General features: G+C 48.5%; 1 protein-coding gene across 1 annotated transcript in view; it reads left to right on the forward strand.

Annotated features, from left to right (window-relative positions):
* The first annotated feature begins 2,655 nt into the window (after nt 1-2,655).
* Nucleotides 2,656-22,481, forward strand: part of CPXM1 (carboxypeptidase X, M14 family member 1) — a 36,794-nt gene continuing 16,968 nt past the window's right edge. The window contains exons 1-3 of the mRNA XM_079990823.1: nt 2,656-3,117; nt 9,890-9,973; nt 21,810-21,919. Coding sequence (XP_079846949.1) covers nt 2,766-3,117; nt 9,890-9,973; nt 21,810-21,919 — 546 coding nt within the window. The 5' untranslated portion in view covers nt 2,656-2,765. The remainder of the gene's footprint in view (nt 3,118-9,889; nt 9,974-21,809; nt 21,920-22,481) is intronic.

Raw genomic sequence — 22,481 nt, forward strand, 5'->3', positions numbered from 1 at the left:
GGGACCGAATGACGGGAGCTCACCCCGCCGCGGGGATTCGAACCGCCGACCTTTCAATCGGCAGGTCCTAGGCTCTGTGGTTTAACCCAGTGTTTCCCAACCTTGGGTCTCCAGCTGCTGTTGGACTACAATTCCCATCATCCCTGACCATTGGTCTTGCTAGCAAGGGATGATGGGAGTTGTAGTCCAAAAACAGCTGGAGACCCAAGGTTGGGAAACACTGGTTTAACCCACAGCGCCACCCGCGTCCCACCTACAGGTGGTACCTAACACCAAGAAAACTAGCGCTAATACACCCAGGAACCTCACCAAAATGCTGGAGAGGGCGCACCTTCACAGGCACATACCGCCATATGTGGTGGGAGTGCCCCAAAATCCAACTATTCTGGACAACAACCATACAAGAAATAAGTAAAATAACCAAGCAAGTATTAGAAACCACCCCAGAATTGGCCTTACTAAACATCCTCCAAGACAACAATGCCCACTTATGCCACAAAGAACTCATAACCCACCTACTTTCAGCAGCCAGAAGCATCATAGCCAGGCACTGGAGAGACCTGTCAGGAGTAAGCATGGACCAATGGTACCAAATAGTATGGGAAACAGCCCTACTAGAAAAATTAACCAATAAACTGAAACTGACACGGGGACAAACAGAAGAAGACACCTTCACCCCGATATGGCTCCCCTTTATCACATAGACAGCCCAACAAGACAATGACAAGAATCCACCATCAGCGTACATATCAATATGGCTAACCTGATCCAAAACACCCACCCACCCCACTCACACACGAAAACAAAGACCACCACAGCCAACCACAAATGAACAAAAAGTACTGTTTTGGGGGGGGGCAGGAGGTGGGCAGGTGTGTGCCCCTGAAGGACCAGGTGTGCAGCCTGGGAGTCACTTTGGACTCACAGCTGTCCATGGAGGCACAGGTCAAATCTGTGTCCAGGGTAGCTGTTTACCAGCTCCATCTGGTATGCAGGCTGAGACCCTATCTGCCTGCGGACTGCCTCGCCAGAGTGGTGCATGCTCTGGTTATCTCCCGCTTGGACTACTGCAATGCGCTCTACGTGGGGCTACCTTTGAAGGTGACCCGGAAACTACAACTAATCCAGAATGCGGCAGCCAGACTGGTGACTGGGAGCGGCCGCCGAGACCACATAACACCGGTCTTGAAAGACCTCCATTGGCTCCCAGTACTTTTCCGAGCACAATTCAAAGTGTTGGTGCTGACCTTTAAAGCCTTAAACGGCCTTGGTCCAGTATATCTGAAGGAGCGTCTCCACCCCCATCATTCTACCCGGACACTGAGGTCCCGCACCAAGGGCCTTCTGGCGGTTCCCTCACTGCGAGAAGCCAAGTTACAGGGAACCAGGCAGAGGGCCTTCTCAGTAGTGGTGCCTTCCCTGTGGAACACCCTCCCACCAGATGTCAAAGAGAACAACAACTATCAGGCTTTTAGAAGACATCTGAAGGCAGCCCTGTTTAGGGAAGTTTTTAATGTTTGATGTATTTTAATATTCTTTTGGAAGCCGCCCAAAGTGGCTGGGGAAACCCAGCCAGATGGGCGGGGTATAAATAATATATTATTATTATTATTATTATTATTATTATTATTATTATTACCACACCCTAGGCCAACCCCAACCTCTCTCACCACCAAAGGAACACAAGCGAACAGCAGAGAACCTGCCCAAGCAACGCTGACACCAAACCCTACATATAGACCCATCTTTTTCCCCCACTCCACCTCTTTCTAAATCTATGGTTTTCCCAGTAGTGATGTATGGATGTGAGAGCTGGACCATAAAGAAGGCTGATCGCTGAAGAATGGATGCTTTTGAATTCTGGTGCTGGAGGAGACTCTTGAGAGTCCCATGGACTGCAAGAAGATCAAACCTCTCCATTCTGAAGGAAATCAGCCCTGAGTGCTCACTGGAAGGACAGATCCTGAAGCTGAGTCTCCAAGACTTTGGCCACCTCAGGAGAAGAGAAGACTCCCTGGAAAAGACCCTGATGCTGGGAAAGACGGAGGGCACAAGGAGAAGGGGACGGCAGAGGACAAGATGGTGGGACAGTGTTCTCGAAGCTACCAGCATGAGTCTGACCAAACTGCGGGAGGCAGTGGAAGACAGAAATGCCTGGCGTGCTCTGGTCCAGGGGGTCACAAAGAGTCGGACATGACTAAACGACTAAACAATAAACCACCTCTTTCCCCCTTTTCTTACTAATGTCTCAACAAATGAAACTGACTTGTAAAAATGTTACATGGGGGGGCGGGAAATACGAGAGAGAGACATTGCACACACTTTTGTAAATCAAGAAAATCTTTATTAATAACTGTGCACGGCAGAGGAGAGCCATCCTGAATTGTCAGTCTTTTCCTCCATGAATCTGTCTAATCCTCTTTCCAAGTCGGTGGCCATCAGTTGGTGGCCTCTTGTGGGAGCCAGTTCCATAGTCTTAACTACCGTTGCATGAAGGAGGAAATCCAGAGAGGAATGCCAAGCCCCAGTGAATTGGGCAATTTGGAGGAGCCAAGGGGGAGGAGGGGGCGTGGAGCGCCGAGGGTTTTTTGCGGGTCCCGGCTATTCCTGACAATGCGGTACATGTATGGAAATAAAAAGGAATGTGCAGAGGGGGAGGGAATCTGACAAAAGGGAAAGAGGGGAGCAGCATCAAAAGAGAGAGAAGGAGAGACAGAGCTTGGAGATTATAAATCTGGGAAGTGTGTAGTTTGCAGGGGGGGGGAATGATGCGTCTCTCTCTGCCTCTCCTCGCCATCTTCCTGGCAGCCTGGGCCCCCAGCGTGGTGGATGGGGCCCCCCGCACGGTCACCCCCACCCTCCTGCAACGGAAGCCTAGCAAGAGCCCCACACTAGCAAGCCAGGTGACAGCAGCGCTCCCCAGGGCACCTTCCACCTCACCTGCGCCCTCCAGGAGCAAGCAGGTGAGGGGAACAGCCCGCCCGGAGCTCACCTCGCCCGCTAACCTCAGGACCACAGTCTCACCTGGCAGACAGGGCAAGGAAGCGCCCTTTGCTACCACCAGCCACGCCAAGAAGACCACGGTGGCCACGGAGAAGCCGGTTCTTGGGAAGAAAGGTACGGGTATTCATTGCCTCTTTACGCACAAGGAGGGGGGGTCTTTCTGAAAGGGAGATTGTGGGTGCGCTGAGAAGTTTGTTGGGTGCAAGGTTTGGAAGAGGGGAAAGTCAGGCGATGGGCCGCTCCACTGCAAGGATTTTGCAAAGACACCGGTGTTTTCTCGAAGTCCAGCGGACAGTTTGAGGGTGCAGAGATTCCTCTGGGAGATTTATGTAACTGGTCTTTGTTCGTGGGCTGCCCCCAGCAAGGAAAATGAAAAGCTGGTTAGAATCCAGCTTTCTGGAATTATCATCACTCTGCCGCAACATCCAGGAGTAGCCCAGAGAACGTGTGAATGGCTGTTTGGGTGTCAGAAAGAGCGCCCCTGGCCCTGTCGGAAGATCTCCTTGCAAATGCAAGGGTAGGGTCGTTCGCAGGTTAGGATTTACCTGTGTTGAGCTCCGTGTTGGGAAACAACATCCTAGAACTGTAGAGCTGGGGGGGGGGGGGGGACGGACCCCCAAGGATTCTCTAGTCCAACCTCCTGCGAGAATTAATTTCTACACAGGGTTCAGGCCAGAGATACTAGCTGTACAGCTTGTCACACCAGTGCCACAGGAGAACACTGGGTTAAAATTAAGAGGCACAGAACCATAGAATTGTAGAGCTGGAAGGAGCATCCCACAGTGCAGGAATCCAAGAATCCCTGGCAGATGGCCATCTCGTCTCTTGTTCAAAAACCTCCGGCGAAGGAGAGTTTGCCACCTTCAGAGGTAGTCCGTCCCACTGTCAAAAGTGTGAAGCAAATGAGTGTGTGTGTGTGTGCACTTCAGCTGAGATGGCTCAGTCGGCAGAGCAGGAGACTCTTAATCTCAGGGTTGTGGATTCGAATCCCACGTTGGGCAAAAGATTCCTGCATTGGAGGGGGTTGAGTTAGATGACCCTCTGGTCCCTTCCAACTGTATGATTATCGATCTCTCTGTGTGTGGATTGTCACCTTTCGCCTGTCTCCTCGTGCCGGGGAGGCCTCATGCGCAAGCTCTGCGGGGCTGGACTTCAATCCTGTGAGGGTGAGGCGTTGGGAGGCTTACATTGTGTAGCGCTAGGCAATCCCATTTACTTGTTTATTTTGAGGACGGAACGCACTGCCATTTGATGCAAATAGTTCCAGTTCTGGTAATGACACACACAACATAACAGGCTGTATGTAACAGTATAACTTCTAATTCAAAAAACAATTCAACATATCATGTCACAATATGTAATTCTATAGACCAAATTGTCATATGAGTGGAACATATTCCAGCGGACTGGTCAGGAGATACAGTCTATTTAGTTCTTATATTAGCAATAACCACGATGTGGAATGCTTATATCAATCTTGTAGTGTTCCATGTGTCGATGCTTTTGAGAATTCTAGCGTTCCTTGTAAGTAGGTATCAGATGAAAAACTTGAAAGTATGGCACAAGCAGAAAATAAGACAAGAATTCCAGGATAATTCCTTGTTTCGCCCAACCGGGCTTTGTCAGCTGTGCATACTCTGGATTATATAAACGAACATAATGTAATTTTATGCAAATGTAATGTAATTTTATGCAAGACTAAGTAACATAACATAAACATTAAACAATAAATTTACATACCATATTCTTGTGTACCGGAAACATGGAACATAATGGATTCAGTCATCACAATAACTGACCAGAAGTTTCTTTATATAAAGAGTTCCTCACGTGATGAGAGCTTTGCGTTGTTACGCTGAGGGATAAGGTCTGTGTCTTGTGATGAAGACTTGTGTAGCTTGTTGTGGTGGTCAACATGTTGTTTGGATGGTACTTTGCTATCGGGAGGGAATTGCGGTGTGCAAAACCAGTGTCGAGTTTTGCAGACCTTAGTTGGGCATTTTGCAATTCTGGGTCATGGCACGCGCCGTGTGGTTTGTTTTGCTGTGTAACCATACTGGCCTGTGTTGTTTTGCAGCGTCATTCACATATATTTGCGTTCAACCGCTAACCGTTTCCGCGTGTCCTGCGCTTTATGGACCTCTGTGATGCTGTTCGCACTTCATTCATCTATATTTACAAGAATATTTACAGACCGCTCTTCCGTGGAAAAAAAAGACATGAAGCCATGCCATAAATTGAAGTTATAAACAAACATTAATTCACCATTGGGGAAGGATGTCTTCTGAATTGCCTGGAGGAAAACAGAAGCGCTTTCAGTGGTGTTTAAAATTGGGCGCAGAAATTGCCCGCTGAATCTCCAGTGGCAGAGAGTTCCACAGGCCTCGGTCAATTGCACTAAAGCCCTCATTTTTCGGTGTTGTCAAATGAGCCTCACCAACGATGCTAATGTATTGGCATGGCCAGCATGCCTTTATGGTGTTATGCAAGGGGTCTCCGTGTTATGTGGGGCACCTTTGCACAAACCGTGGGCGGCTTTGCAGTGTTTCGAGCTGACCTACCTGCTGCTTGCTTTGCAATTCCTGGCAGTGCTAGGAGGGGGGGTCGTGGCAGGCCGCCAAGAGCTGCAGGCATCACGGTGCCAGGGGATGCCACCCTTCTGCTGACTCTGCATTTGCAAACTCGGCATGAGAACAGAAGGCGAAGCTGCCACAAGGAGGCTTCTGATGTAGCAGCTGCTACCCTCCACGCCTGCAAGCTGCCTTACACTGATCCATTGGCCTATCTAGCCCAATAATGTCTACACTGACTGGCAGTGGTTTTACAGACAGGGCGATACCAGGCATTGAACCTGCCACCTTCTGCATGCAAAGCAGATGATCTACCACTGACATACCCTCCAAGTGCCCCGATTTTCCAGGAATTACAGAAGCCATCCCGGTTTCTGACTTGATCCCATATATATGACCCTAAATATTTTTTTCATATGCAAAACAGACATGGGCATAGCCAGGAGGGGGGGGCAGCTGCCTTCCCCAAATCAAATAAATAAATAAAAATACTTAAGTATTTTTCGCTCCATAAGACACACCTGACCATAAGACGCACCTAGTTTTTAGAGGAGGAAAACAAGAACAAAAATATTCTGAATGAAACAGTTGATGTATGATTTTTGTGGTTCATGCTGTGGCCACAGACATGTGATTTGACAGTGAGTTTGGGGTAGCCCAATGCAAAAATCCTGAGGATCCATGTGGATCCGTGCTTTGTAACCACGTTTTTGCGCCATTGCGGCCCCACGAAACAGTGGATGCGTGAATTTTTTGGTGCAGGCTATAGCCATGGACATGGTATGTGATCTGGTGGCAAATTTGGGATGACCCAATGCAAAAATCCTGAGGATCCATGTGGATCTGTGCTTTGTAACCACATTTTTGCACCCCATGAAACAGTGGATGCCTGATTTTTTGGGTAACTAACTGACCAACTGTGTCAGAGAAGAGAGGCTGCATTCCTCGAAAGGTTTTCTTCCCTGCCTGATAGCTGGCTGGCTGGCTGGCTCTCTCCGCTCCAGGCTCCCACGCCGCGCCTGGTGCTGCGATGCAAGCTGGCTTCCTCGCTTCGCTTTGCCTCTCCAAAGGGGGTTGATTGAAGGAAAGCGGCTGGATCTGATGGAGCTGAGCCAGAGAGCTGAGCTTGCACAGAGCAGGCACTGTTTGTGGGGGCCTCCCGCTTCCTGTTCCACTGCGTGGGGCTGCAGGGCTGCTGGGGGTGTGGGAGGGAAGGTTTTGCCAAAGTAAGAAAGGAAACCCTTTTCATTCGCATGCATGCAAGGGGGAAAACGTCCTGCGCAGGATTTCAAGGTTCCACACTTATGCAGGAAGAATCAGCTGCAAAAATATATAGTCTATTTTTTGGGGGGGGACACTCCTACCTTGACGACAGGACGTGGGAAAAGGATCAAGGGGTTTTAGTAGACCACAAGCTAAACATGAGTCAGCTGTGTGATGCAGCAGTAAAAAAAGCTAATGGTATTCTAGACAGCATCAACAGTAGTTTAGGGTCCAGGTCAAGGGAAGTAACGTGGCTGATTCTTTGTGGCTGATTAGCTGCTCTCCCTGTGCAAAGGTCAGAGGGGGCAGGGTTTCTGTTGAGGCAGGTGATTAGCTGTGGGAGGAGCTTATCAGAGCTTGCAGGGCAGCGGCAGTTTGATCCATCTTTTAGATTTAGGGGAGCTAGTTTCAAACGTTTGTTGGGGGAGACCTAGGGTTTTTTTGGGGGGAGTTATTTGTCCTGTCTGCACACTTCTTATGATGGAGAACTGCTGTAGCCACCCCCAACGACACGTTCTCAAGATGGAGAGTGAGGGAACAGCTGCAGTCGCCTGCGGTTCCTGCGCAATGTTTGCCATCTTGCCAAAGGTTGCAGGCAGCTTTACCTGCAGCAATTGCATGTTGATTGCCCTCTTAAAAGACAAAGTCCAGCAACTGGAGGAACGTGTAGCTACGCTCCAAAGAATTAGAGAGCTGGAGCTTTTCTTGGAAGCAACAGAGCACACTGTCTCCGCCAAGGAGGAGACAGGGGACTCCCCTGAGAAGGAGGCTAGTTCACCAACACAGGAGCCAGATATATGGAGAAATGTGACTCAAAGAAGTAGGAGGCCCAGGGTTCGTTCTGATTGTTTAGAAATACACAATCGCTTTGAGGTCCTCTCCCCTAGCATGGAAGACAAAGAGCAGACTCCATTTGAGGATCTCTCCCTCTTTACAGTCGATCAGGTATATGAAGACGAGCAGCAAAGTCAGTCCTCAGGGAATGGGCAGGCGACCTTGGAACGGACAGCTCACAGAAGAACCCCGACCAAACCTAAGAGGAGGCGTGTAGTGGTGATAGGGGATTCCCTACTGAGGGGAACAGAAGCAGTGATCTGTGGGCCTGACAAGATGTCTCGGGAAGTGTGCTGTCTCCCCGGGGCTAAGATCCAAGATGTAACTGAACGACTGCAAGGAATCATAAAACCCACTGACAAATACCCCTTCCTCTTGGTTCATGTGGGAACCAATGACACTGCAAGCAATAGCCTCCAGAAGATCAAAAGAGACTACGAGGCTCTGGGCAGGAAATTGAAGCAATTAAATGCACAAATTGTCATCTCATCTGTCCTCCCAGTTGAACGACGTGGCCCAGGGAGAGAGGGAAAAATAGTGGAAGTGAACAGCTGGCTTCGCAAATGGTGTAAACAGGAACGGTTTGGATTCTTAGATCACGGACTGCAGAAGAAGTGTGTATCTGAAGTGTATCTGAAGAAGTGTGCATGCACACAAAAGCTCATACCAAGAACTAACTTAGTTGGTCTTTAAGGTGCTACTGGAAGGAATTTTTTTATTTTGTTTGGACTGCAGTTTCTTGAAGATGGACTTCTGGCAAGCGATGGGCTGCACCTCACAATGGTTGGGAGGAATGTTTTTGCAAAAAATCTCAGAAACCACATCAGGAGGGCTTTAAACTGACTAATGCGGGGGAGGGAGACAGTGCTCCTGAAGGTGGGCGTCTGGGCACCACAGTTCAAGAAGGACACTGACAAACTGGAACGTGTCCAGAGGAGGGCAACCAAAATGGTCAAAGGCCTGGAAACGATGCCTTATGAGGAACGGCTAAGGGAGCTGGGCATGTTTAGCCTGGAGAAGAGGAGGTTAAGGGGTGATATGATAGCCATGTTCAAATATATAAAAGGATGTCACATAGAGGAGGGAGAAAGGTTGTTTTCTGCTGCTCCAGAGAAGCGGACACGGAGCAATGGTTCCAAACTACAAGAAAGAAGATTCCACCTAAACATTAGGAAGAACTTCCTGACAGTAAGAGCTGTTTGACAGTGGAATTTGCTGCCAAGGAGTGTGGTGGAGTCTCCTTCTTTGGAGGTCTTTAAGCAGAGGCTTGACAACCATATGTCAGGAGTGCTCTGATGGTGTTTCCTGCTTGGCAGGGGGTTGGACTCGATGGCCCTTGTGGTCTCTTCCAACTCTATGATTCTATGATTCTATGATTCTAATGTTGTTGTTGTTGTTTACTTGTTTAGTCGTGTCCGACTCTTCGTGACCCCATGGACCAGAGCACGCCAGGCACTCCTGTCTTCCACTGCCTCCCACAGTTGGGTCAAACTCACATTCGTAGCTTCGAGAACACTGTCCAACCATCTCATCCTCTGTCGTCCCTTTCTCCTTGTGCCCTCCATCTTTCCCAACATCAGGGTATTTTCCACTGTATATGAAGCCCTTAACAACTTAGGGCCAGTTTACCTGTGTGATTGCTTTGCCCAGCATGTGCCCACAGTGCCACTCCAATCACCAAAAGGAGCCACTTCTTACCCATTCCACATTGGCAAAAACTCGATACTTTAAAGTGTGGCAGCACCTACACCTGGGAACTCCCTGCCACTTGATATCAGGCAGGTACCTTCACTGTATCCTTTTCGGTGCCTGCTAAAGACATCCTTGCTTCAGCAAACCAGTCCAGATGTTTAAAAAGTCGATGTGAGTTTTAAACTCTTTTTAGCCCGTTGTTACTTCAACTTAAATTGCTGCTCTTATTTTTCTTCTTATTGATAATGTCATTTTATCTTTTTCTGAGAGATCATTTCTGTCTTTTTTCTTCTTTTTCTACAATGAAGAAGTGCATAAATATTTTGAACTAATAATAGTAGTAGTAGTAATAATAATAATAATAATAATAATAATAATAATAATTTATTTATACTCCACCCTTCCTGGTTTAAAAACCGGGCTCAGGGTGGCTAACAGCAAATATAAAACACTGATTAAAATGTGACTTAAAAACAGCGTAAAAGAGCAACTAAACAAACAAAAAGTATGGCTTTGTCTTTCTCCAGTTGTGAAGAAGGTGGTGAAGAAGAAGGTCGTGAAGAAGAAAGTCAAACTTTCCCCCCAGGAAAGAGCTGCCAAAGAAGCCTCAGGTAAGCCATCTGACATGGATGCTTTAGTTGAGATTCCTGTACTGCAGGGGGTTAGACTAGATTGTTAGCGGAGAAATCTGAGGGCTCCCTTGGACAAAAAACAAGGACACCAGCCAGGAATACCAGAGCAAAACAGCAGCCAGTAGGCTTGGCCTTTATTGAAGACTGTCGCCACAGGACTCCCACCTGCCACCAGGTGGAACAAGATGGAAGCCCCGAACAAAAGAGCCCCCAAATTTTTATTAGCTCCTAATCCCCATGTTGGGACGCGGGTGGCGCTGTGGGTTAAACCACAGAGCCTAGGACTTGCCGAACAGAAGGTCGGTACAGTAGTTCGAATTGAAGGAAGGGACGGTTTAGCTCTGTCGCAATATAGATTGCAATATAGATTGCCTGAGCAGCTTTGGCTATAGATTCCAATAAAGATTGCTTAAGCAGGTTTGGCTTGTGACACAGGTCAAGTAAAGAATAGGAGAAGCCACGTAAGCACATAAGACAAGGAAATGGGTGAGGAACTTGCTTAACGTGATTATCCTCCTAAGGTAAGATGCTAGGTTGGCGATTGGTGATTGGTGGAGAAAGGTGTACCTACAGTATAAGAATGCCTGCTAAATGCCATGTATTTGCGGCCAGTCTTTGAGAAGTGATTCCACTGGCAAGCCTCTGCGCAGATCTCAATAAACTATTTTCTCAGAAGAACTCTGGTCCCTGGTGAGTTTGTCTCCTCTGAGGTCCTGGGGAAGCGGGCAAATGAGCCTTGGCTCAGGGTCCCTATAATATAATAAGGCTTCAGATTTGGGGGCTCGTCCAGGATCCGCCCCTCCCCCCAGGACCGGAGGCCAGGCTCAACCGTGGTGAACAGCTCGGTTCGATGTCTGCGGCTCCGGCGCGCACCCTGCCATTTCGTAGGGGGAACCGGCCACATCGTTCTGGAGTGGAGACACCCGGTTGAGGGAGAAAATAGAACGGCCGTGACAGGAAAACCCGCTGCGGGACAAGGTAAGCCCAGTGGTTTATTAAGGGGCTTGAGGTCTGATCAACCTCACCTGGCTGTGGCAGTAAAGTGCCGCCAGGGAGGGAGTGGTTGTGGTACCAGGAAGCTCCTTTGGGAAATTGGGGAGTTTAAGGTTTAACAGGGCTTGGTCCACCCCGGCTGGCCGTGGCAATAAGGTGCCGCCAGTTCTGGTAAGAGGGAAGGGGAAGGGAGGTGAAGGGATGTATGTTTGAAAAGTGTTTTGTGTGAGGATACTCCAGTGAGTGAGAAAGTGGTTGAGCGGTCGGGACACAGTGTCCCTTGGCCAAGTGATTGCAGGGTTGTGCATTTTTTGGCAGCGCGAGCTCGTCCAAATCACAATCTGTAGCGTGTGGAGTGTGAGAGGATTTTAAGTCCGGTTAGGAGCGGAGTATCCCGACAGAGATGGGGTCCGGGAGTAGCAAATGTACTCCATGTACCCCTCTACAGTGTTTTCTCAATAAATTGGAAGGCTGCCACGAAGGTTGATGATTGGGGTTTAAGAACTTTGTGTGAGGTCGATTGGCCCACCCAAGGGGCAAATTGGCCGCCAGAGGGCACCTTCGATTTGGCCTTAATCAATCCCTTATGGCAGAACATCCTCAGAATCCACCCCGACCAAATCCCATATATTTCAACTTGGAAGAGAAATGTGGAGAAAAACCCTCCATGGGTACAAGGGTGTCGAGGGAGTATAAGCCAGGAAAAGGTTTGCGCCATTCAAACTGTCCGGCCAAAACCCCCGGTCCTGGTTGATAATTCTGAAGATGATGGTCTTCTGAGGCCATCACCATACGCCCCTCCAAGAACAGTTCCCAACCCAGAACCCAGAGAAGGGGACCCAGGTGATGTGCCCGCAGGAGGGGGAGGAGCAGTACCTAAGACGCCACGTCTAAGGCCAGAGGATAAGAGGGATAAGGAGAGAGAAAAGGAAGAAGAGGAAGAGTTATTAGAAAAGTTAAGGAAAGTCAATGTCCAAGGAAGAAAGTGGGCTCCTGTAGATGAGGATAGGGTATGTAGATATGTGGAACCGTTCGCCACAGCAGTAGATGTAAGTCCACATTTGGTGGACATAGCAAGTTGCAAGTCAGAGAAATGGAAGACGAGGCAAAAGAAATGGTTGGACGCGGCTGCCCGCGCAGCCACTCATTATAAAAGGCAGAGACAGGAACCAGAACAATTGAAGTCAGGCGTGGCAATTATGCCACTGCGGAGGGTTTATGACCCACCCGGTCCACCAGGAGCAAATGGAGAGCCGGCACCCCGTACTTATACCATCCAGCACATACCATTCACCACTGCAGATGTGTGCAATTGGAAGAATCAGAACCCTAGTTTTGAGGAAGACCCTGCAAAAATAATCAAGTTATTTGAGGGCATTTTTAAAACCTACAAGCCTACTTATGATGATATACAGTACCTCTTGGACTCCCTTTTAACCACTGAGGAGGTCTGAAAGGTTCACACAGGAGCCAGAGAATATCTGAGAACCCAGGCAAATACCGAAGCACAGATAGAGGGTCTATACCCCCCACACCACTCCTAATTGGGACTACCAAACGGCGGGAGGCATCACCACTTTGGAAACTTACCAAAGGACTGTACTAGAAGGAATAAAAAGAGCAGCCAAGCGCCCCATTAATATGGCCAAAATAGCAGAGGTTGTTCAGAAGCCTTGCAACGAGCTCCAGCTCTGGGAATACCTAACCCTGAGAAACCCTTCACCCTGTTTGTAGATGAGTACCAGGGCACAGCAAGAGGAGTTCTGTGCCAAAAACTTGGAAGTTGGCAGCAGCCTGTAGCATATTTATCTGAAAAGCTGGCCCCAACTGAACAAGGGCTCCCACCTTGCATGAGAGCTGTGGTAGCTGTAGCCACCCTCTTAACCAAAGCAGATAAATTTACCTTTGGACAAGACACGACCTGTGTCACCCCTCACTCCGTGCCGGCCTTGCTTGAGGTATGGGAGTGGCACACCCAGAAGCCCTACTGGAATTGCTGGACGCGGTATGGAAACCCAAGCAGGTGGCAGTCATCCACTGCTATGGACACCGCACAGAGCCAAGCGAGGAAGCATGTGGAAACCGATTGGCTGATCGTATAGTGAAAGAAGCAGCCCAAAAGGGCAGCCTAAACTGGTCACAGTTAGTGGCCCCATTAATACCGGAAGCCATCCTTGAATCCTGTACAAAACCAAGATACACCCCAGTTGAGGAGGACACTATTAATGTAGAGGGGTTGGAGAAATCTGAGGAAGGATGGTACATTACGCCAGACAAGCGTGTGTGGATACCGGCAGCTCTTTCTTCCCATTTTGTCCACAAGTACCACGCCACTACCCATGTGGGCCCTGATGCGATGGCAAAACAGCTTGAGAGATGCTTTTATATCGCCAATTTATACCAATTAGCAAGTCAGGCTTGCAGAAGATGCACCTTATGTCAGAAGAACAACCCACGAACTGGTCAATTGGGCCCACCTGGAGTACAACACTCAGGAACCGCGCCTATGGAAGACCTCGTGGTAGATTTCACTCAACTCCCGCGGTGTGGCTTATACCATTATTTGTTGGTGGCAGTGTGCACCTACACTGGATGGGTAGAAGCCTGGCCCACCAAGACTGAGCGGTCAACTGAGGTTACCAGATGCCTGCTACGAGAAATCATTCCGCGGTATGGTTTACCTCGCTCTGTAGGATCTGATAATGGGCCAGCCTTTGTACACAAAGTGTTACAGGAATTAGCAAAGATATTGCAGATAAATTGGAAGTTGCATACAGCTTATAGGCCCCAGAGCTCGGGTAAAGTAGAGCGCATGAACAGGACTTTGAAAAATCAGCTAGCTAAACTGACTCAGGAGACGGGCTCAAACTGGGTGGCGATGTTGCCCCTTGCCTTGTTGAGAGTTCGCAGCCTGCCCTCCAAGAGAACTCATTTGTCTCCCTTTGAGCTTATGTTCGGCAGGCCGGTGCCTTATGTGCGTATGATATCCCCTGCTCCTGCTCAGGATGTGGAGATAAATAACTATGTACAGTCACTCTCCGGAGATCTCATTTCTCTCAACAGATGGACCCAAGCTCGCACCCCTTGTGTGCTAGTCGAGCCTCTACATCAATACGAGCCTGGTGACGAGGTGTGGATAAAGGATTGGTCCCAAGCTCCTTTACAACCAACTTGGAAGGGACCATACACCCTTCTGTTGTCTACACCAACTGCAGTTAAAGTAGCAGGCATCACCCCGTGGGTCCACCACACACGTGCCAAGCGAGCTACATCTGAATGGACAACTTCCCTTGATCCTGAGAATCCCCTGCGGTTGACCATCTCCAAGACGTCCAGCAGACGACCGCCCTGCTGGTGTCACTCCAGAGGCTGACACTTCTACGCACGGCTGAAGAAGTAAATGGGAGGAGCGCCCACCGGTAGCGTTCCCAACGTGCCAACCGTCCGGTCTTTGCCCCCTGATAATGTTTTAATCCCTGAAAAAACATTGGTGTGTATTATTTGGTCCAAAGAAGAGCCCGTAGGGATTCTCACACCTAGTATTTGCCATTTGCAAGCTGCACATTATTCCTGTGGGTGTGTGATAGCCCACCCCACCCCCCGGACACCATCTCCTTGGGGTCTGTATCTGGCCCCTACCCACCAAGGACATAATCACCCTCCTGGGGACTCAGGAGTTTATTTACACATGATAGGATTTGACGCCTGGAGGTTCCCGCGCTTCTCTCATTATCCTCACCACCCTGAGCGCCCAGATAGGCCCAATCCCGCACCTGACCCCTATCATGACTAAAGAATGGTGGGAAGAACCATGGAACCATTGGGCTTGGTGGATAGGAGTAATATGTACGGCCCTAATATTATGGATGATCCTGTTCTTTTGCTGGCATGAGCGCCATAGAATTTGCGGGGGAAAGCGTCTCTCCTCCATCCCGCTGACAGTTCTCCTCTTCCTAGTTGGGGAATCCGCCTGCGCTCTGGCCCAGGGGGAGGTAGGGTCCTGGATCTCCCAGGTAAACATTACCCGCCTCATGGTCACGTGGGGCATCCACAACCCTTACAACCGCTGGCTGCAAACGGCAGAAATGATAGCTAAGGCGGAGAATAGGACCCGTTGCCTTGTTTGTGCCTTGGGACCTCTGGATGCAGTTGGGGGCATGCCCCTGCTTCCGTTGCCTCTTAATCGGACCCGAATCCAGTATACTGGAAGTAAATTCCAGTGGGGCCCATACTGGAATCATTCCTATCCCCTCCGGGTTTATCGGATTCCCGGATGGTTCTGTGTCAACCAGACCAAAGATGCCACCCTTGGACACAATATAACTTTTACTGGGCGCTCCTCATGCAAGTGTACGTGTAACCCCACTGATACCTCTGAGTGTGGGGGAGCCTGCACCAATTTAAATCTTTTAGCTTTTAGTTCTATGGCTGACTATACGGCCACCCAGAACAAGGATCCTGTATATTGGATTTGTGGGACAAAGGCTTTCCACCACCTCCCCAACGGTTGGTGGGGCAATTGTTATCCAGCCTTCCTTTTACCCCCCATGTGGCTGCTCCCTACCACCTCATTTCCCCATCGCAATCGCAGATCTGTTGATATCACGAATATAGCCTCAGGGAGCAAGCAGACCTGGGGAAAGGACGAATGGCCACCTGAGCGAATAATTGCCCACTATGATCCGGCCTCCTGGAACCCTGATGAGTTAGTAGTAGGTGCCAGAGAGCCTATTTACAATCTAAATCGCATAATCCGACTCCAGGCAGTAGTAGAGATTGTGGCCAATGCACCGGCCACCGCCCTTCGCCTTGTTGCCACCCAGCTGGATGAGACCCGCACTGCTGTCCTCCCGCTGCGTTTGGGAATGGACTTTATTCTGGCCAAACAAGGAGGATTTTGTGCTGCCCTCAACCTGACTGGTGGAGCATGCTGCTTCAATATTTCAGATCATGGTGAAGCCATCCGTAATTTAGCCACAAGTATTGCGAAGGTGGCACACGTCCCTGTACAAACGTGGGAAGGATGGAATATGTCTTGGCTGGATAAGTTTTTGCCAAATGGGTGGCTCAGAGGAATGTTTGTTATGCTCTTAGGACCAATTTTATTTTTATTGCTTCTTTGCTTCTGTATTCCCTGCTTGGTGCAATGCTTGCAAAATATGGTGCACAAAACAATGTCGCGCATGATGGGTCCCCGAGTGATAGCTTTGATGCGTGAATACCAGCCTATTGCCTTGGACGAGCCAGAAGGCTGTCCAAAAGAAGAGGAGGGAATGGAGGAAGGGACGGCTTAGCTCTGTCGCAATATAGATTGCAATATAGATTGCCTGAGCAGCTTTGGCTATAGATTCCAATAAAGATTGCTTAAGCAGGTTTGGCTTGTGACACAGGTCAAGTAAAGAATAGGAGAAGCCACGTAAGCACATAAGACAAGGAAATGGGTGAGGAACTTGCTTAATGTGATTATCCTCCTAAGGTAAGATGCTAGGTTGGCGATTGGTGATTGGTGGAGAAAGGTGTACCTACAGTATAAGAATGCCTGCTAAATGCCATGTATTTGCGGCCAGTCTTTGAGAAGTGATTCCACTGGCAAGCCTCTGCGCAGATCTCAATAAACTATTTTCTCAGAAGAACTCTGGTCCCTGGTGAGTTTGTCTCCTCTGAGGTCCTGGGGAAGTGGGCAAATGAGCCTTGGCTCAGGGTCCCTATAATATAATAAGGCTTCAGATTCCCCGCCACAGGGTGAGCTCCCATTGCTCGGTCCCTGCTCCTGCCAACTTAGCAGTTTGAAAGCACGTCAAAGTGCAAGTAGATAAATATGTACCTCTCCGGCGGGAAGGTAAACAACGTTTCCATGCGCTGCTCTGGTTTGCCAGAAGCAGCTTAGTCATGCTGGCCACATGACCTGGAAGCTGTACGCCAGAGTCGGTCATGACTGGACCTAATGGTCAGGGGTCCCTTTACCTTAATCCCCATGTTACACCCCCCCCCTCCAAACTACGTCACTAATACATCATGGTTACATCATGAAAGGGGAGGTCTGGTGGCAGTAATCTGAGCATCCTGGACCCTGCCCCATGGTTCTCCTTGCCCTCCACCAAACACCCATCAAGTGTAACAAAAAAGATATTTACATTTCCCTGTTTCCCAGCCAAATTAATCACACCCTTTTGTCTTCATCTGGGTTTGTTATTTCTGGAATGTTTGTTATGTCTGGAACTCAGGTATCAGGATGCCAGGGATTATCACTCAGGCAGAGGGGCAGCTGAGTAGCTGAGCTCACATGTCTATATCTGAACTATTTCTGAAGTTTTCCCTGTAAGCCAGAACATAGATAGATTGATCAGTGAATTCTTACATTCTTACATTTCTTACATTTGGTATCGTGCAGCAGAGGCCCTTTTAATAGATAGGAAGAAACTGTGATGAAGTGTTTTGTGGGGACAAAAAAGCGATTGTGCTGATTTTGGTAGTGGGCTGCATGTGCATGATATCTGCTGGAGGAGCAAACTCCCACCCACCCCCCAACCTATACATAAATTCCTGCAACATAGTTTCTAGCCCTTTTTCCAGAGCAGCCACAAGGCCAACGGCTGCAGCTTGTTGGTGGAGCCCAGAACCTCACGCAACACAAATCCTGTGCATATAGGTCAGGCAAACAGACTCCCACCTGAACACACATCCATAGAAAACAGCAGCCGTCCCTTTAAGGCACTCTGGAAAGTGCATTCGCCCTGACTTTAAAACTTCTTACATAAAGATGGCTTTGGATTTCCTGAGTTTCACAGGCAGGCTGGCTCAGGCTCCCTCCAGTTATCCTTGGAAAGCCGGCTCTGTTATTCTTTGCCCCGAGAGGTTTGGAGGCTTCGTTTGGCATTGAGAGCTTGTGTGTGTTTGGCCGTGCCAGGCGAAACACTGGCAGGGAATGCACCCTCCCTGCTCCCTGGCATCGCCTCTGTAGATGTGCACATGCCAAGTTGGCTGGGAAAGGGGAAGGGTTCTTGCTGAGCTTGGAGCAAAGAGAAAAGGGACCATTCACACAACCCCAAGACACCCATGTCAGGGCAGAAATTTGTTGTTGTTTAGTCGTGTCCGCCTCTTCGTGACCCCCTGGACCAGAGCACGCCACACAGTCCTGTCTTCCACTGCCTCCCGTAGTTTGGTCAGACTCATGCTGGTAGCTTCTGTCCAACCATCTCATCCTCTGTCATCCCCTTCTCCTTGTGCCCTCCATCTTTCCCAACATCAGGGTCTTTTCCAGGGAGTCTTCTCTTCTCATGAGGTGGCCAAAGTATTGGAGCCTCAGCTTCAGGATCTGTCCTTCCAGTGAGCACTCAGGGCTGATTTCCTTTAGAATGGAGAGGTTTGATCTTTTTGCAGTCCATGGGACTCTCAAGAGTCTCCTCCAGCACCAGAATTCAAAAGCATCAATTCTTTGGCGATCAGCCTTCCTTATGGTCCAGCTCTCACTTCCATACATCACTAATGGGAAAAGAATAGCTTTAACTAGACTGGCCTTTGTTGGCAAGGTGATGTCTCTGCTTTTTAAGACATCACCTTGCCAACAAAGGTCCGTATAGTTAAAGCTATGGTTTTCCCAGTAGTGATGTATGGAAGTGAGAGCTGGACCATAATTAGGCCCTTGAAACAGACTTTGGATATGCCTGCTGCAGAGGAATATTTGAAGTCACTGGAAGAGTCAAAATACCTAGCTTCAGGATTGCTCTCCTGTACTATTTCAGACATGTGGTTTATATACTTATGTATGTGTTTGCCTTTTAACTTTATGAACATATGATTTTTATATATGAGACCTTATAATTCCTATAGCAGATGCGGGGACAGACGGACGACAAGGCTCCTGCGCCTTTAAGAGTTGTGCAACACCCAGAGTTGTGCATGGCTTTGCCCAAGGAACATCTGCTCATGTGACTGGGCTGGTCAGGGTGCAGGATTCCTTGCCAGCTGGAAAAGTCAGCTGACTGCACAATTGGCTCTGAGCACAGACTGTGCAGCAGAATTTGGATTTCATTTTATTGGTGGCGGAGGCAGACTGGGAATGGGGGAGGCGAGAAGGGTGCGTGAAGCTAATTCCCCTCCGGTTTTGGCATTTGGAAGAGTTTCAGAAAAGGGGGAAAGTTTCAACATTTTGAGGCTTTTCAGTTTGGAGAGTGAGAGGTGAAATAGAATAAGAGAAAAGTTAGTATAACTTTTAAAAGTGCCACGTGAGCGAGATGAATAAACACCCAGCAATAAGAGATAATGGGAGAAGATTTACGCCAGCAAATTATTTGTCAAAATTATGAATACCTAAATACAGACGGTCATTTGCCCTCGCTAGATTCAACGTGCTGCCACCTGCCTTATCGCAGGGCAGATTTGAGGGTAAACCATACGCTGAACAAGTCTGCCCCTGTGGCTTGATGGAGGTAGAAACTGTCTCTCATGCCTTGTTACGCTGCCGTTTCTACGGGGATATACGCTCGGTATTTATTACCCCTGATATGCAAAAAACTCCAAATGAATCCGAATTTCAATGTCTGAAATCCCTGGTAGAGGACAAGGATCCTGAGATCACAGGTCATGAAGAGTTGGACACGACTAAACAATCCTGCAATCCTAAAAACAGGTTAATAACTTTGGTCAGCCCTTTGGTCTGCCCTCACGGCCCTTCACTTCATCAAATCTGGCCCTCTTTAAAAAAAGTTTGGACACCACTGCAAATGGGGAAAGCCTTCCCATTGTCTTTTTGCTCACGAATCCTGTCTCAAGGATGTATTTGTGTGAGTATTTAGCATCTTGGCCAGGCTGCCCAGGTAATGCAATCAGTGACCATTATCAGGTATCCTGGCAGGCAGGATTTCTGCTGTAGACCTCCTCCTTCTGTGATGTATGCATGATGTTTTGGTGGGTGGTCTTGGGCTACAGGGTGGGCAGTTTCGAAAGTCTATATAAGGGCTTGCACACCATTGTTCAGGGTTCCTTTCCTCCCTCCCTGAGTGGGGTAAGCGAAGGGGCCCTGTTGCAACAGTTTAATAAAGATCAGGCTTACTAGCTGCTTTGCTTCTCAGTATTCTCTGGTTGGCCTCTGTTATTTTCTCCTACCAATAGAGAACCCACTTAAGGACTCTATAGGGGCTCTTGGATAACCCATAAGGGAAAAGGAGAGGTTTTTTTCTATAACACATCCATGCACACTCACACCCCAAATCCTGGCCCCCACATGCCTCTTGATTGCTTCAGTCTGCTTGTTCTGCACAAATAATCTCCTGGCTGCTGTGGAGAAGCACAAGGGGGGGGGGGAGACCCACTTTCAAAGAGTGCGGTCAGGCTTCTCATGGGCTTACGCCGAGGCTGTGCTCTGGTGCTTTTGACTCATCCAAGAGACTCGTAGAAGAAACAGTGGTGCGGTTTCGGCAGCCCCTTACAATTGCAGGCTCCCACAGAGACAGGCAGGAGCAAACCCCTCCGCTCAATTTCTTTCGCATGGGCTTGGATTTCAACTTATTTCTCTTCCCCGTGGAGAGACATCAAATTTACCAATTGCAGACACTGGCCTGTGAGCGCTCCAACTGGAGAACAGCCATTACCAAAGGTGTCGTGGGTTTTGAAGACACTCGAACTCAGGACAAAAGGGAGAAACTCACTAAGAGGAAGGCACATTCCTGCCCAGAAAACAATGTCCCCACTGGGGAAGGACGTGTGGATCCAGAACTGGCCTCCATAGTCACTTACGGACTCACTGTTAAGACCATGTTTATGGAAGACTAGATAGATAGATAGATAGATAGATAGATAGATAGATAGATAGATAGATAGATAGATAGAGATGATAGATAGATGATAGATAGATACACACACACACATATATATATTTATTAGTTTTTTAACATATCATTTTCAACAGTAATTAAACATACTTTTACATCTTATTCAATTTTTTTGACTTCCATCAGTCCTGTCTGAAAATTTTCCACTCTAATCTCTTAGTATGCATTTCTTGTTTTCCCTATTACATTTCAAACTCATAACCAATATCTCTATCTTTTCCTACTTTGTAACACTTCATATATTTCTCCTTACAAAACTTCTTGTAGTCCTACTAGCGTAATTTGTTGATTGCAGTTGCTCTTCAAATAATTCATATACTTCTTCCAATCTTCTGTAAATCTCTGGTTCCGCAGGTTTCAAATCCTTCCTGTCATTTTGTCCAATTCTGCATAGTCCATTACAGTGGTACCTGGGGTTAAGAACTTAATTCGTTCTGGAGGTCCGTTCTTAACCTGAAACTGTTCTTAACCTGAAGCACCACTTTAGCTAATGGGGCCTCCTGCTGCCGCTGCGTGATTTCTGTTCTCATCCTGAAGCAAAGTTCTTAACCCGAGGTACTATTTCTGGGTTAGCGAAGTCTGTAACCTGAAGCGTATGTAACCCGAGGTACCACTGTAATTTCGTCTGCCATTCTTCTTTTGTCGGAATTTCTTCTTGTTTCCATTTCTGGGCTAACAATACTCTATGGAAGACAATCTTACTTGGCTATGAGTGATTGCCAAAGAAGAAGAAGACGACACACCAAACATTTATAGCACATCAGTTCCCTCCCGCAAAGAATCCTGGGAACTGTGGAGAACCCTTCACAAAGTTACCATTCCTAGCACTACCAACAGACCACAGTTTCCAAGATATGTTTGGCATCTCGCAGGCACCAGCAAAGGGGGGTCGTTTGGGAAGAAATCCTCATATCTCGAGAATTTTGATGATTCCCCCCCCTCTGTCTTCCATCTCACTCTCCTCCTCCTCTTCCTCTCCCATTTCTAACCAGAATGCCCCCCGCTGGGCCTCGAGTCTCTGAGGGTGAAGGACTTCCAGCTCCGGGCTTCTAGCTACAAGCGAATGGGCCTCGGACCCCATCGTGGGAGACTCAACATACAGGTGAACACACACAGCTTGCAGTGCCCTCATCCACCAACAGGAGGAGCATTTGGGGAAGAGCAAGGTGGGCTGGGTGCAGGTCTCTGGCTTGTGACATCACACATCGCAGGAGGGCAGAGTTGTTCTTGTGTTTGGGCCAGGGGTGTAGCATGGCCCCGGGTGCACAATTTTTGAGCGGGCACAAACCAGGTGCCCATGCACACCTGTTGCTCCTCCCCACCCACCAAGGGCTGTGTCGGCCAGCCAGGCTTCCTCTTGTGCAGGCAGGCAGGAAAAATAGAATAGAATAGAACAGAATTTATTATTTATACCCCGCCCATCTGACTGGGTTTCCCCAGCCATTCTGGGCAGCTTCCAGCAAAGTATTAAAATACAGTAGTCTGTTAAACATTAAAAGCTTCCCTAAAGAAGGCTGCCTTCAGATGTCTTCTAAAAATCTGGTAGTTGTTCTTCTCTTTGACATCTGGTGGGAGGGTGTTCCACAGGGCGGGTGAATGACTCCCAGGCTGCGCACCTGGTCCTTCAGGGGCACAGTTGCCCCATTCAGGACCAGGGAATCCTC

This window comes from Podarcis cretensis (genome assembly GCF_951804945.1).
Source record: "Podarcis cretensis genome assembly, chromosome: 9".
Classification (NCBI taxonomy): domain Eukaryota; kingdom Metazoa; phylum Chordata; class Lepidosauria; order Squamata; family Lacertidae; genus Podarcis; species Podarcis cretensis.